General features: G+C 40.6%; 1 protein-coding gene across 2 annotated transcripts; it reads right to left on the bottom strand.

The window, feature by feature from the left end:
* Positions 1 to 401: 401 nt before the first annotated feature.
* Positions 402 to 14,273, bottom strand: LOC116250143 (serine/threonine protein phosphatase 2A 59 kDa regulatory subunit B' gamma isoform-like). 2 transcript variants are annotated; one of them, XM_031623582.2, is made up of 3 exons: positions 14,031 to 14,273; positions 12,197 to 13,841; positions 402 to 1,253 (listed from the first exon to the last, which is right to left on the bottom strand). In XM_031623582.2, exons 2-3 carry the CDS (start codon positions 13,451 to 13,453, stop codon positions 870 to 872), a joined length of 1,641 nt encoding a protein of 546 aa, XP_031479442.1. In that variant the 5' UTR covers positions 13,454 to 13,841; positions 14,031 to 14,273; the 3' UTR covers positions 402 to 869. The 2 variants fall into 2 exon arrangements, with proteins under 2 accessions (XP_031479442.1, XP_031479441.1); XM_031623581.2 differs by having other exon boundaries at positions 12,197 to 14,273.
* Between the last annotated feature and the right edge of the window lie 371 nt (positions 14,274 to 14,644).

Below are 14,644 nucleotides of genomic sequence, written 5' to 3'. Positions count from 1 at the left end.
GAGGTATTCCTCCCCACCAGCCTACCCAACTGCGTTAAACCCTGAGGGCTGTAACTTGGTCTCTTGAGAGAACAGAATGCCACCAAAATTCATGTCACAAAGACCCGGCCGACGCCAAAAAACACACCAAAGAACTCCCCTTTATGTGACAGCCAGGACAACAAAGCCCAAAGGTTCTCCTAAAAGGGTTCGAATGCATTTTTGTGTCCTGAAATTAGCATATAAACTGGACACATCATTGTGTCGATAGTTCAACATATGGTGTTTCTTACTTCCAACAATAGGCGAACGTAAAGGCCAGGTACCCATTTACCGGTATCGTGGATAATCTTAAGCAAGGTTGAGCCGAGAGGCTAATAAACGTTTAGCGAATGAAACGTTTCAAAAACAAGGCAGGCACATAAGAAAGCGACAAAGAAAAAGCAAGTATTCTGATTATGATATCAAAGAAAATAAATTTAATGGAAGATGGTAGAGGACCAGCGGCTTTGGCCTAGCAAGCCATAGCAAGCCATCCCTTAGAATGTTGACAAAAAGGAACCACAACCAATGAATCAACCAACCCAGTACTTCTTTAAGTAGCGGCACTGCAACAACTTGAAGTCCGTCATCAAGTTACTCTATTGCCATCTTGCAGAATGTAGACGATAAAATGGCAGCCTTCATATGCATAGATAATATATACAGTCCCTCCAGTTTAGATTACAAATAAAATAGCAACCGAGAAGTGAAACGACGCATCCTCAAATACACCTGATCCCTGTACACTGTTGTTTCATCCTCCAGACCAGATAACTCAAAAAAGGCACAAGCATGGCCGCTTCCCTAGGATTTTCCCCTGAGAGACAACTGAAAATATTTCAAAATGTTCAACCCCCAGCAGAAGGTCTTTGGCTGATTGAAGCTGTCTGAAATGGCAGAAACCGAGGGACCAGAACTGCTTCATTACTGACCACCTTGGATGCAGCAACCTCCTCCAAGCGCTTCCATGTGGCTTCACGCTTGTCTTGAACCTCTTTTTCCTTTGCTTCATCTTCCTGGAACTTGATCAAGCACTCGTCAAACAGGTCAGGATCCAGGTCCATGAAGATCTTCCTCACATTTAGTGTCAGACTTTGAACTGCTTGATTCCAATGACCCGTAGCATTTTTCTCCAAAGATGGTAAGATAATGGGAAGTATCACTTTTCTGTTTTGCTTAATCAGATTAACAATATGATCATTGTTCCACAAGAATAAAGCCCGTTCAGCAACCTGCAGAAACAAACGGAATGTGATTGGTTAGCAAGCATTTGGCATTTTGTAGTTTGCACTTTATGGATATGGTGATACCTGCAAAGAACAAAATTGGCTGATAGCCTTTATATAAAAAAATAGACATGACAATTCTCTATGTATCTCATTTCAATTTGCAGCCTGCTAGCAGACACGTTTTTGACCGGTTCAATGTGTCCACCAGTTCTCCTGCAAAGTAATGGCATATTGAATATTGAAATCAAGATCCTCACATTGACTTTGTGAGTTACCTGACCTGGAGAACATGATTATTAAAAGTTAAGAGGCCTCATCAACAAGCCAAACCTAGTTGACAGTTCCATACTTCCATTTGAAACCTAACAAATGGAATCAATCAATTTTCAAACACTTATGATCAGTGCTATATAGAAATCGTTGGTTACTACCACAGAAGAAAAGACAGGTGAGTTCATTAACTGAATCAGAAGTACAACACAGTCAAATTAGGGAAAAGATGAATGTCCAAGGATAGCTTCAAATACAGAAAACCACCTTCCCATTTGTTTACAACTTTTCAAGTCAGTTTTTCATATATGGCAAAAAAAAATTAAGCAACCGTCTTATGAGAACAGGTACTACATTATGACCAATGACCATTCACAAACTGCTATCGAACCCTTGAATGCTAGGCCAACAAACGAAAAGCCACATTGTGTTCACCTATTTCAACTCCACCAGAGATTCAAAATATCAGGTCTCATTAGTATGAATGTCTTTTCATGAAAAAAGACAGCTGCTGCTGACATGAATGCACCAAGATTAGCTTACTGTGACATCAAATCAGTAATAGATTGTTCTTTCCATAATATTCATAAATGTCAAATGGTTTTTCAACACATCTTCAGGAGGAAAACAAGATTTGAGATGTTTTACCTTACAAACTGTGGTTAGCATTTGAAACTTATTAACAGCACCTTGGAATAGCTTAAATTAGTCAAAGGTGTGGCAACTCTTACACAACTTGAAATTTGCAGACTCTGATGTACTTGAGATCTGATTTCAGTATCAGCACACTTGGAAAAATATGAGGTCCTATAAGTAATTATGTCCACATCTACAGAGTCAAAAGAACTATGCAGGGCCAAGGTGTTGGACTTTTAAAAGGGACTAGCTGGCCAAAAGAATAGAAAAGTAGTAGAAAAAAAAATGACAGACAATATTGAGATAAAACATATGTTACGCATAACAGCTAGTATTGGAGTATCCAAACATAAGAGACGTGTATGTGTATATCATTCTACTGGTAACAATATAGTAGCAATGATATGTAACTATAACATGTTTTACTAGTACATGTAACAGCAAGAAATGTATACCCATGACAGCAACACAAGATATAAAGCAAAGAAGTAGAGAAAGGAAAAAAAGAAAAAGGAACAAAAAAGTAGAAAAGAGGAAAAAACTACTTTCTTAATTTTTCCTTTTTTCTTTCCAACTGGTGCCTAAGCTCTTTCCCACCTAGGACCTCACAAGCACATCCATAAACAAACCATGTACTATATTCTGAGACATTGAACATCTGCTTAAGTATTCTACATTCCACAAGGCATCATATGTTGCTCCATACTTGTCAGCTGCTTGAGACAACAGCAACACAATTAAGATTGAAGGGGAAAACCAAATATAATTTTACCAGAAATCAAAAGGACAAAATAGGTAGAAACTTGTGATCTGGATTCGCCCAAGAAGGCATTGTACCCATGTTGACACTGTTAAGTCTGTCCGCATCAATGTAAAGGGATCGGGTCTGGATCGGGTCTGTTCAGACCCGATCCACTTCGTTTTTATGTCTTCACGTCTAAGTGGTGGCACCTCTTGTAATTACTTCATGTTTTATTCCTCTTTTTGTTGTAACCTAATTAGGTTTATGTTTTAATAATAGAGATCAAGCATAGTGTGGCTGCATTGGCCGCCGGTTCTCTTACCTTCATTGCCTTCTTCTATTCTCTATTCTCCATCCTCCTTATTTTCAGACGGAGAGACGTGATTCGGTGATGTTTTAGTGAAGATTCTCACATGGTATCAGAGCCAGGTTACATCGTCCTCCGGTGAGTGATTTCTTCTTGGAGTATTCTGCCCTAAATCTTATTTTCTACCGTGGTTATCCTCAAACTCTGTTTCTGCCCTTAATCCCACGATTTGCCCTAATTTCTGTTGCCCTAAATTCTGTTTTTTGCCCTAAGTCACACGGTTTGCCCTAATTTGCCCTAATTTGCCCTAATTTCTATCGTGACCTCTAAAATTCTGCCCAAATCGTCTGTTCTAATCCTCTTTTTCAATCATGGACCAGCCGGCTCCCTCTCTTCTATCCTCTAGTTTTCTCTCACAACTCATCTCTCAAAAACTGAACCATAGTAATTATTTGACTTGGAAACGCCAAATTGTCCCATTTATTAAGAGCCATAGACTGTATGGGCACATCGATGGGACTACTCCAGCACCTCCAAAGTATGTTAACCGTGAAATAAAGAAGACAGTCGTGGGAGATAAAGGTGTTGGGGCCTCGGCTGGAAGTGAAATCAGTTTTGAATATGAAACTCTTCCTGAGAGCAATCCCGAATATGAAGTTTGGCTGGCTCACGACCAGTCTCTTGTTGCTTATATCACTTCTACCTTGTCAGAAGAGGTATTGGGAGGTATTGATGATGATTTAACTGCCCTAGAGTTGTGGTCTACCCTTGCTACAACATATTCTCAAGTCTCGGAAGCACGTTTTCTACAATTAAGAAGGCAATTTCAGGATATCAAGCGTGGGACGCGTACAGTTTTGGAGTATTTGAATGAAATCAAGAGTGTTAGTGATCAGCTTGCTGCAATTGGACATCCCGTCAGCGACAAAGACAAAGTCCAACAAGGCTTGAGTGGACTGGGAACGGAATTTGATATTTTTTGCACAGCCTTGGAAGTCTTACCTGTTCTCCCATCTTTTGAAGATCTAAACGCCAAGCTTTTTCAACATGAAGCTAGTCGAGTTCAACGACATAATCTGGTTCCTTCCAACAGCCACAATGTATTGATCACAGGAACTCACGCACTGCAAGGAAATCGCACTCGTTCTTGGACTCCTCAGACAGGCATGGGAAGAGGGATTCTCCCAACACCGCCAGGCATGAATACTACCTCTGCCACATCTAGGAGAATCCCGACATGCTTCTATTGCAACAAGAAGGGGCATGTAAAATCAGAATGTTGGCACAATCCTCAGAACAAGAATAGTCAGGTCAGGCGCGAGAATAGGACAGTAGCGGGGTCAGCTCCATCCTCGTCTGGATCAAATCCAACTTCAAAGGTTTCAGCAGACGTGCAGCAACTTCTAATGACAGCCTTATCCAAACTTAACTTGAAGCAAAATGAGCAAGGAGAGTGGTATGTGGACTCTGGAGCAGCAGCCCACGTTACTGGTGACACAGGTAATCTCTCTAGTGTTTCCCCTTATTTAGATCAAGGCTCAGTAGTCACGGGAGATGGTTCCCATCACACAATATCGCACATTGGAAATGCACAAATATCCATGGGTTCTTCTTCCATTCCATTAAAGAATGTCCTTGTTGTTCCAAGTGTCAAGAAAAATATTATCTCAGTGTCCAAACTTATTGATGATACTCACTCCTCTGTTGAATTCACACCATCTTCTGTTTATGTCAAGGATGCTCAAACCAAGAAGACATTCGCTGAGGGCACTCGCAAAGGAGATATGTATGTCCTTGAAGAAGCTCCAAAGCTGTCCAAACCTCACCCTCCAGATTCATGTTCTTCAAGTCATAATGAAGTCAATGTCGCATAATATAATAAGCCATCCATTTGGCATGGTCGGTTAGCTCATTGTAGTCAGTCTTTTGTTCGAAGTCTTGTTGCAGACGGACTCTTAGATAAGTCCAGTCTGAGTTCAGTCAGTGAGTCCAGCATGTGCTCGAGTTGTCATCTTTGTAAGAGCCATGCTCTTCCTTTTCAGTCAATTAATAAAAGAGCTTCAAGGATTTTTGACACCATATATTCTGATGTTTGGGGGCCTGCTCCAATTCCCTCTTCTTCTGGGAGTAGGTACTATGTCATTTTTATAGATTCATATTCTCGACATACTTGGATACACTTCATGAAACACAAATCTGAAGTTTTCCGTTTGTTTACTCAATTCCATGCCTTGGTTCGAAATAAATACTCCAGTAATATTGTGCATTTTCAATGTGATGGTGGTGGTGAATTTATTTCTAATGAATTTACTGAGTATCTACTAGATAATGGGATCACTAGACAGATTTCATGCTCACATACTCCTCAGCAAAATGAAATTGCTGAACGGAAACATAGACATATTGTTGAAAGCGCGCTCAGCATGATGCATGACACAGACTTACCCATGACATTGTGGACTGAGGCTTTTCATACGGCTGTGCATGTTATAAATCGACTGCCATTGGCTTTCCTTGATGGCAAATCCCCATATTTTTTATTACATCAAGAGCAGCCACGCTATGAGGAATTGCGTGTTTTTGGATGTGTTTGCTATGTGCATGTTGATGTTTCCTTACGTAACAAGTTTCAAGATCGTGCTATTTTGTGCAGATTCGTAGGGTATGCAGAAAACTACAAGGGTTATAGATGTTACAACCCTAAAACTGGGCGTGTTCATATTTCACGGCATGTTGTTTTCGATGAAAACAGGTTACAAGATCCCAAGGCTACTTGCATGACACTCAAGGATAAAAATGAGATTTATGATACTTGGCTGCATGCTGAAATCCTAAGACAAGGGACTGACCGTTTGATTGAGCACGAGGAGCAAGATGTTAATGAGGCTGAGACACTTGTGAGAGATTCCTTGGACAGCATGCCCTCATCCTCACAACCCCATGATTCACCTATACATAGTCGGTTCTCAGGCCTTGTGTACTCTAGGCGATCAGCTCCTAATGCAGCCCCACGTCAGTCCCAACGTGTGCGACATCCCATTGATCGGTGGGTAAGTTATAACAACTTTTCTTTAGATTTTCAGTTGTTTATGACAGAAGTCAGCAAGAAGGTCGAACCAAAATCCTATCACCATGCAAGTAAGGAAAAATGTTGGGTTGAAGCTATGAATGAGGAAATGGCAGCATTGCATGAGTGTCAGACTTGGCAGATTGTCCCTCGTCCAACTGATAAGAATGTTGTGGGCTCCAAATGGGTCTACAAACTGAAATATAAGCCAGACGGTAGCATTGATCGACATAAAGCACGTCTTGTGGCCCATGGTTTCACACAACAATATGGGGAAGATTATGATGAAACATTCAGTCCGGTTATCAAGATGGGCACAATACGTGTGATTATTTCTCTTGCAGTCTCATATGGGTGGCCTCTTTATCAGTTAGATGTCAAAAATGCTTTTCTACATGGGATTCTTAAGGAAGAGGTATACATGGAGCAACCTCCCGGCTACAATACTCATGATCCTCAAAAATGGGTTTGTAAGTTACACAAGTCTTTATATGGGCTGAAGCAAGCTTCTAGATCATGGTTCGATCGGTTTTCTCATCATATACAACAAGCTGGTTTTCTACGAAGCTCTCTAGATCATTCCTTGTTTATGTATCATACCGAAGAAGCTACCACTTGGTTACTTATCTATGTAGATGATATTGTTATAACTGGGAATTCTTCTTCTCATATATCTTATGTTAAGGATCTGTTGCAGCAAGAATTCAAGATGAAAGATCTCGGCGAACTTCGGTACTTCTTGGGTGTTGAACTTGATAGAGCAAATGATCGATTGACTCTTACGCAGCATAAGTATACTCTTGATATTTTGGACAGGGCAGGTATGATTAATTGCAAACCCATAACTACTCCTAGTGTTCTAAACACTAAATTGGCTGCCTCTGATGGAACTGCTGCCTATTCAAATCCTACCTTCTATCGCAGCATTGTTGGTATGTTACAATACATTACCTTTACGCGCCCAGACATAGTCTATGCTGTAAATCAGATCTCTCAATTTATGCATGCACCCACAGAAGGACATATGGATGCTACTAAGCGGATCTTACGGTATCTCAAAGCTACTCTTGGGGATGGATTGATCTATACAAAGTGTCCCAATGTTTCTCTTGGACATAGCATATATACTTATACTGATGCAGACTGGGCAGGAGATCCTGATGACCGACGCTCAGTTTCAGGTTTCTGCCTTTTTCTTGATTCTAATCTCATTTGTTGGAGCAGTAAAAAGCAGCGTGCCGTTGCACGATCTAGCACTGAGGCAGAGTATAGAGCAATGGCTGCAGGGACAGCTGAGGCATCATGGTTACGACATTTGCTTGGAGAGCTTCATCTACCTATTGTTCAGTCCTCATTGCTATGCGACAATCAAAGCGCCATCAAAATTGCCTTCAACCCCATTTTGCATAATCGTACCAAGCACATTGAGATTGATCAACACTTCATTCGTCAGAAGGTTGAAGAAGCCGAGATATTGCCTACTTATATATCCACCAGTGAACAAATAGCGGATCTTTTTACCAAAGGTCTTACAGGGCAGCATTTTTGGGATTTGAAAAACAAGTTGTGCATGATCAAATCTCATGCACAACTTGAGGGGGGCTGTTAAGTCTGTACGCATCAATGTAAAGGGATCGGGTCTGGATCGGGTCTGTTCAGACCCGATCCACTTCGTTTTTATGTCTTCACGTCTAAGTGGTGGCACCTCTTGTAATTACTTCATGTTTTATTCCTCTTTTTGTTGTAACCTAATTAGGTTTATGTTTTAATAATAGAGATCAAGCATAGTGTGGCTGCATTGGCCGCCGGTTCTCTTACCTTCATTGCCTTCTTCTATTCTCTATTCTCCATCCTCCTTATTTTCAGACGGAGAGACGTGATTCGGTGATGTTTTAGTGAAGATTCTCACAGACACGACCAGACACAGTGTGGGTTTCAACTTGCCATGGACATGCTCAATGCACAATACAGTTCTTATTAAAAAAAAAGTGTAACTTTGACCCAGTCCATTTCCTTCTCTTTTGGTTAAATTAAATTAGTTTATTTTAATAAAAGGAAAACAAACAAAAAAAGCATCTTCATCCTCTGTGACAATCAAACATTTTCTTGCGTCTACCTTTATCTGCATCTAAGATGACCAGCAAACAATGATCCATCGACAAACCGTCACTTCCCCATGCCAATGCTCTCTCTCTCCCTCTCTCTCAACCAGTGATCTTATCATTGCTTATGATTCTCTCCCTCTCACATTCAGTGATGGAATCCTTGCATCTCTCCCATACAAACGAAGTTCTTACAATGAAGTCCTAAAAAAATTATTTAGATGTTTACAAAAGAAAAACCATGAATTTTCTTGAATAAATTGAAATCTAAAAGAGAATAAGAGTGATAAAACCTCAAAAAATCTTGCCTCCCTTGCAAATTGCTCTCATTGTTGTTGGCCGCTGTAGACCAGCATTGATATAAAAACACTCAGCACTGTTGGCAGGTTAGACAACACATCCAATAGCTCACTCCGCTCTCCAGGAATAAATACTGCAAACAATGATGGCATCAACACAAGGAAATGATCCTGCAACTCTGGCTAGAAGTCAAAGGAAGGCATTAAGTCTGAGATTAAAAGAAGCTCCACCCAACCTCCACTCTAGCCCAGTGATGAGGTGGGACTCCCCAAAGAATGGGAAGTCCAATGCAGAGCCATTTGCCATCTCAATCCATCTTTGCCACCTCCATCTCTTCGTCCAACACATCCAATCTCACTATGACTCTCTTCACAGTACTGCAGCCAGCCACCATCTCCCTCCCCTCTTTCTCCAGGGAGAGCAAAGCATGGATCAGAGGAAGAGTAGCAGGAGGAGGGGGTGGAAGTGCGGATCATGGAGAGAGAGAGGGCCTACCTGGGCATCACCAAGATTGATAAGTGCCTTCCAGTTAAGTGCATGGACGTGGCAGTGCCTAGCTATGCAGCAATTCGTGGTGCTTGGTACATAATGTTCTTTGGTTGCTGCCCTTATTTAAGAAAAAAAAAAGGGGGGCTTCTTCAACTAACACTATGGGGGAAGACGTGTCAGTTTGGTTAGATGAAACCAAATAAATAATGACAAACTCAATCTTCAAAAGAAGAATAACTGCCTACCATGGACTGGGAACTAAGATAGTGTCAATAACTCCTGGAGAGGATTAACCTACGGAACATTATTTAAAATTAAGTGTTGAGAAAATGATGAAGCCCCATAAAAGGTTAAAATTTGTGACAAACTATGTTGTATGTTTTGGGTTCTCACTTGAGTTTGACTTGGCTTTTTAGGGTATCTAATTGTTGATCCAACACCAAATTCGTTGTTGAAATCTATGTAGCCAAAGCAAAACTAGGTGCCCACCTAGACTTTATGTGGAAACCTAATGCCTATAACGAGGGACATTTATGCCTCAAACACATTTTAAATTTTAACACTTAAAATCTAGTTCTTTTTGTTTGTCCAATTCAATCTTCTTCTAGAATATTGTTTGATGTGAAGAAATTTCAAAATCCCCATTTTCCCCTTTTCCCATTTGTTTTTTTTTTTTCCCTTCTTCTCTTTTCCAATATTTTCTGTCAAATAGGACTGGCTAGGACCAGCACCCAGGACCCTGCTCAAGTGCTACCTACACTTTAGCTGAAGTCTACCTTGTAATCCTACCTAGCGCTTTTAACTACATAGGGATGAAATATTCATATGCTTCTAGATTGAATTATTTCAAACATACTGTCGTTATCTTGAAGAATTAATATGGCTTGGTACAATGACACTTTTGAAAATTCCAAATATCATAAAATGGGATGATAAAAGAATAGTGGAAACCAATGTTGTACGTATCGTACGATACGGAGCTGTATCGTACGATACGTATCAAACGTAAAGTACGATACGATCTATGTCACACAGATACGTGGGATTAGCCCACTTATCCGTATCGATATGCCGATACGGTGATCCGGATATGGATACATCATGGATACGTTTGGATCGGGTTTGGGTCAGACCCGATCCAAACCTTAAAAAGTTGATCCGTTAAATGAAATTAGGTCGACCACTCGACCTTCACCCGACGTTGTTCCTCTTCACCCGACGGCAGACCTTCACCCGACGTTGTTCCTCTTCACCCGACGGCAGACCTTCACCCGACGAGCGATGGTGGGCTTCGGTGACGACTTCCGGCGACCCACGGCGACGTTCGGTCGTCGCTGGCAACAGCCGGCGACGGACAGGTAAGTGGATTTTTTTTTTTTCGTTTCGAGTTTAATGTGTTCTTCTTCTTCATTTGGGGGTTTTTAAGGGTTTTCAGATTGTTTCAACTCACTTACCTGCATTAGCATCTTATGGGTAATACAACTCATTCCAAGTACATTTAGATAGTAAGATCCAGCTAACGAGCCCATGTGCCGTGATAAGGTATCAGAGCATAAAAATATATATTCAAAGATATTCCCAGAAAGATCCAACTAACGAGCATTAAGTGCAAACAATGTTTGTTTGTTTGTTTTTTTCATTTTATAAATTTTTTGAGAATATTATATTTGCCGTATCCGTGTATCCGAAAATTGTGAAACTTGTTGTATCTGCACCGTACGATAATTTTTATTGATTTTTTATTATTTTTTGAGAATTTTTTATATTTTTATGATTATGAAAAAAAAAAACAATACGGTTACGATATTTTACGATACAACATATCTTAAAGGCAGACCGATACGGCTTACGATACACATTTTACAACATTGGTGGAAACAATTCCTCAAGTAGAAACAATAGGCAGCAAAAGTTTCAAACAAACATTTTCCACAGAAAAATAATAGTGTCAACATTGCGATACCTAATAAGAGAGATCGAGTAATAAGCATCGACTACACAAAAACAATCTTCGAGAAGAGCATACAAAAATGGCGGTAAAGTGAGACAAACAGATTAAAGCATTAACAGTGTATGCCATATCTTTTGCACACCAAAATTGTATATTATCTTTAAATTTGAAATTATAAGGATTTAATTTTTGAAATGGCTGCATAGAGATAAGCAAAAGAAAATAAGATAACAACTGAGGAAGATAGTAACAGGCAGACAGCGAACAAGTGGTAACAAATAAAATTTTACGCTTTTAAACTTTCAAAGACCCAAGTTTATGTCCTTTGACCAATTTTCAATTAACAATCAAACAACTAAACCCATATATGATATATCATTCCCTTTAAGTTGCAGCATTTTCAAATTCGCCAAACCATATCTGAGCTTCTTAGCAATAAACAATACACAAAAAGGGGCAGCACGTTCTCAGAACTAACAACAGCAAACTTTGTAAAATAAATAAATAAAAAAATCACCAGGAAGACAACAAGTGTGGTTCCCTCAAACAAGAACTTTAGGACTTTTAATAAACCTTCCGGAGATCACAAATTTTGCAAGTTATTCAAACAAAACACCAACATGGTTGATGTCTGGTTGTACAATCATGGAGGAAAAGAGTATGTAAAATCAATTCTTGCAAGGCATTTTCTTAAAAAAGCATCATAAAATAGAAAACGTGTTACAGTAAAAATGAAGTTTCAAGATAAAGTGCACAAATAACAATAAGAAAGTGAACATACTTTGAGAAAAGGCATTGGCTAATTATAGTCCTAAACTGGGGTGATATTTTAGCAACCAAGCCCTTATACCAGAACAGAGAAGCATGAGAAGTAAGCAAAATAGCCTAACCTACCTCTAGGAAACAACGAGGTTTAAGGAGGAAATTTCTTGTTAATCATGAAAAGTTACAACGCACAGAACCACATGACTTCCAGAATGAACAGCCAAAACAAATGGACATGTTCAACCAAGCAAGAGAAAAAATCCATTGAGAAAATATCCTTAACGTCACTGAAATACCCAGGAGAAGGATCAACATACTTGAAAATGTGAGCTGTTTAAGCAATGCCCAATTTGGCGAAACAATGGCACCATGCACCTCTGGAATTCTGCCTCCTGAGTTGCTTCCAGTACCTCCTCAAGCTCACCCAAGAACATAACTTCCTTAGAACTGCTAGTGATTGGCCAGTACTTCAACAAACCTCTTATTACCGTATCAGCAAGTTTACAATCCTTCTCGACGAATTGTGCAATGCAGTAAGACAACTGTTGCTGGTACATGGCAATGCACTTTGGTTTGTGAAGTGGAATTAGCGCACGTACAAGGAATAACTTGTGTTCTTCCTTCAAAGGCAACGCAAACCCATTAATGATACTACCCAAAATTTCCAGAAGCTCTGCGATCCCATTGTGCTTCTCAGTTTCAAAAATAAATCGATAGAATATGTTGTTTATCGCCTTCCTAATAAATGGCCTATGTACCATAAATTTACCATATATTCGATGAAGAATGGTCTTCAAGTAGTCTCTTTCCCTGGGGTCCTCAGAATCAAAAAGGTCCAACAACCTAAGGACAAAAGAATGATCAATATACCTCTTGGCCAATTTCGCATCCATCTCTGGTGACGTCACAAACCTCAACAGGAACTCATACACAATCTGTAAATGTGACCATGCAGGATCCATCATGGGCTCCTCTTCTTCCAGTTCAAATAATTCCACTGGCTTGCTATCATGAGGTGAAGATGGAAGCGTTCTAAACAAATTGGCAGCTACCATTTTGGTGATCTCCTGCATTACAACCTCAGTAAACTTGCCATTAGCTGCGGCAATGTAATCCACGAGCTCAAGCAGCATCTGCCGCTTGATATCTTTCTCCTTCGAGAACTTGGCCGGGTCAGAAAAATCAAACACAACACAGCACATGCTCAACTTTTTGATAAACAAATTCTGTTTCTCAGAGCTTGGAACATCCCTGAAGGCTGGCAAAGCTTGGTAATTTCCGACCGAGTAATCATTCCCTTTCCTAGCATTCATGTGATCAATGGATGGGAGTTTACTGCTCAAAGCTGGTTCCAAATTCACCCCAGGGTCCCGATTCAAGATGGAGTCGTTGACTCGTGGAACAGAAGACGAATTAACAGCCGCTGAACTGACATGCCGTACACCTGCAGAATCATTATTTCTCGAGTTCTTTGACGAATTGGAGAGAGGAAAGGCTGCATTTGCCCCTGTCTCTTTATTCTCCGCCGATTTTGACGGCTTGCGTGGGAGTTTTCCAAGTATCTGTTTGATCATCACTATTGCCTCTCTCTTCCGGCCAAAACCCTAATAAGCCTCCCTCAGGTAGAGAACCTAGCCATTAGTAGACAAGCCAATTCCTGGAACGATGAACTGTGTTGGAAAACGAGAAACCCCCAAAGCGGGTCTTCCTCAATCACCTGAGATGATGCCCACGAGCGCAGAACGGTAAATGGTATCACACAATCTACCAGATATCGACATGCCCCAATCTCCAGAGCAATGAACTAGGGCAATAGCGCACAGAAATTTTCGAACCCCAAAGGGAGCACCCCCCTTAATCGGTCGAGACGGGCAGAGACAAGCCGGGAAGAGACAGGGGTGTGACACAATATCCAAGAGGGAGAAACCACAAATCTGAAGAGGCAAAACACTTGATATTTTCCTGCTTGTGAAACCAGAGCAACAAAAATCAACTCCAGAAATGAGGAAAAAACAAAGCGCCCTTTTCTTTGAACGATAAAGGGAAAAGTAATAAGAAAAAGAAAGGAGGGGAGGGAAGAAAGACGGTGATCCGTCTCCCTCACTAGGTCGTTTTCTTCCAGAGCGTTGCAGACAGAGGAACACAACGCACCTTGCCGGCGCACGCTCGCACACTGAAAAGCTTTGGTTTGGTGATTCCTAAGCCAAAGCAACGAAAGGAAGCCGGTCGACTGCAACGCCTCTCCCCGCCTGTCTGATCTGATCTGGTCTGGTCTGACCCGGTGTGGTCGGTTCCGGTCTCGTCTGGTCTGTTCTGGGGTGGGAGAGGAGACCAAGGCAGAGCAGGCCACGAGGATAATTCTCAAGTCTCAACACAATCCCTCCGGTTGGATTCCTGAAAGCAACCGCACTCCACTCTTTATTTCTTTTTTACTTTCTCTTTTTAAATATAAATATAAATATATATATATATATACCGCCATATCAATAAATGTGAAATGTGCAAATTTATTTGTTTAAAACAGAAGCCTCTGACAATGGACTTTTTGTATTTTTATTCAGGTTTGGATGAAAAAATCCTCTTCCTTCTCATTGCATCTTATATTTGGTGACTGTGATTGAACGAAGTCTAATAACCTTTTATATATGTATATATATATATAAAGAGAGAGAAAGAGAGAGAGAGGGGGAGTAAGAAAGCAGGTGAAAGAGGATGTGGCTGGTGGCCTCCATCAGAGTTGTGGGGCATGGATGGGGAGATAAGAT

This window comes from Nymphaea colorata, chromosome 3, assembly GCF_008831285.2.
Source record: "Nymphaea colorata isolate Beijing-Zhang1983 chromosome 3, ASM883128v2, whole genome shotgun sequence".
Lineage (NCBI taxonomy): Eukaryota > Viridiplantae > Streptophyta > Magnoliopsida > Nymphaeales > Nymphaeaceae > Nymphaea > Nymphaea colorata.
The sequence above is the reverse complement of the archived record's forward strand: the minus strand, read 5'-3'. Positions and strand labels throughout refer to the sequence as shown.

Excerpts from the sequence above, each read along its gene's own strand:
- LOC116250143 (XM_031623581.2), bottom strand. The coding sequence starts at position 13,453 with ATGATCAAACAGATACTTGGAAAACTCCCACGCAAGCCGTCAAAATCG. Across the intron at positions 1,254-12,196 it reads TAAACAGCTCACATTTTCAA|GTTGCTGAACGGGCTTTATT; the intron begins GTATGTTGATCC and ends TTGTTTCTGCAG.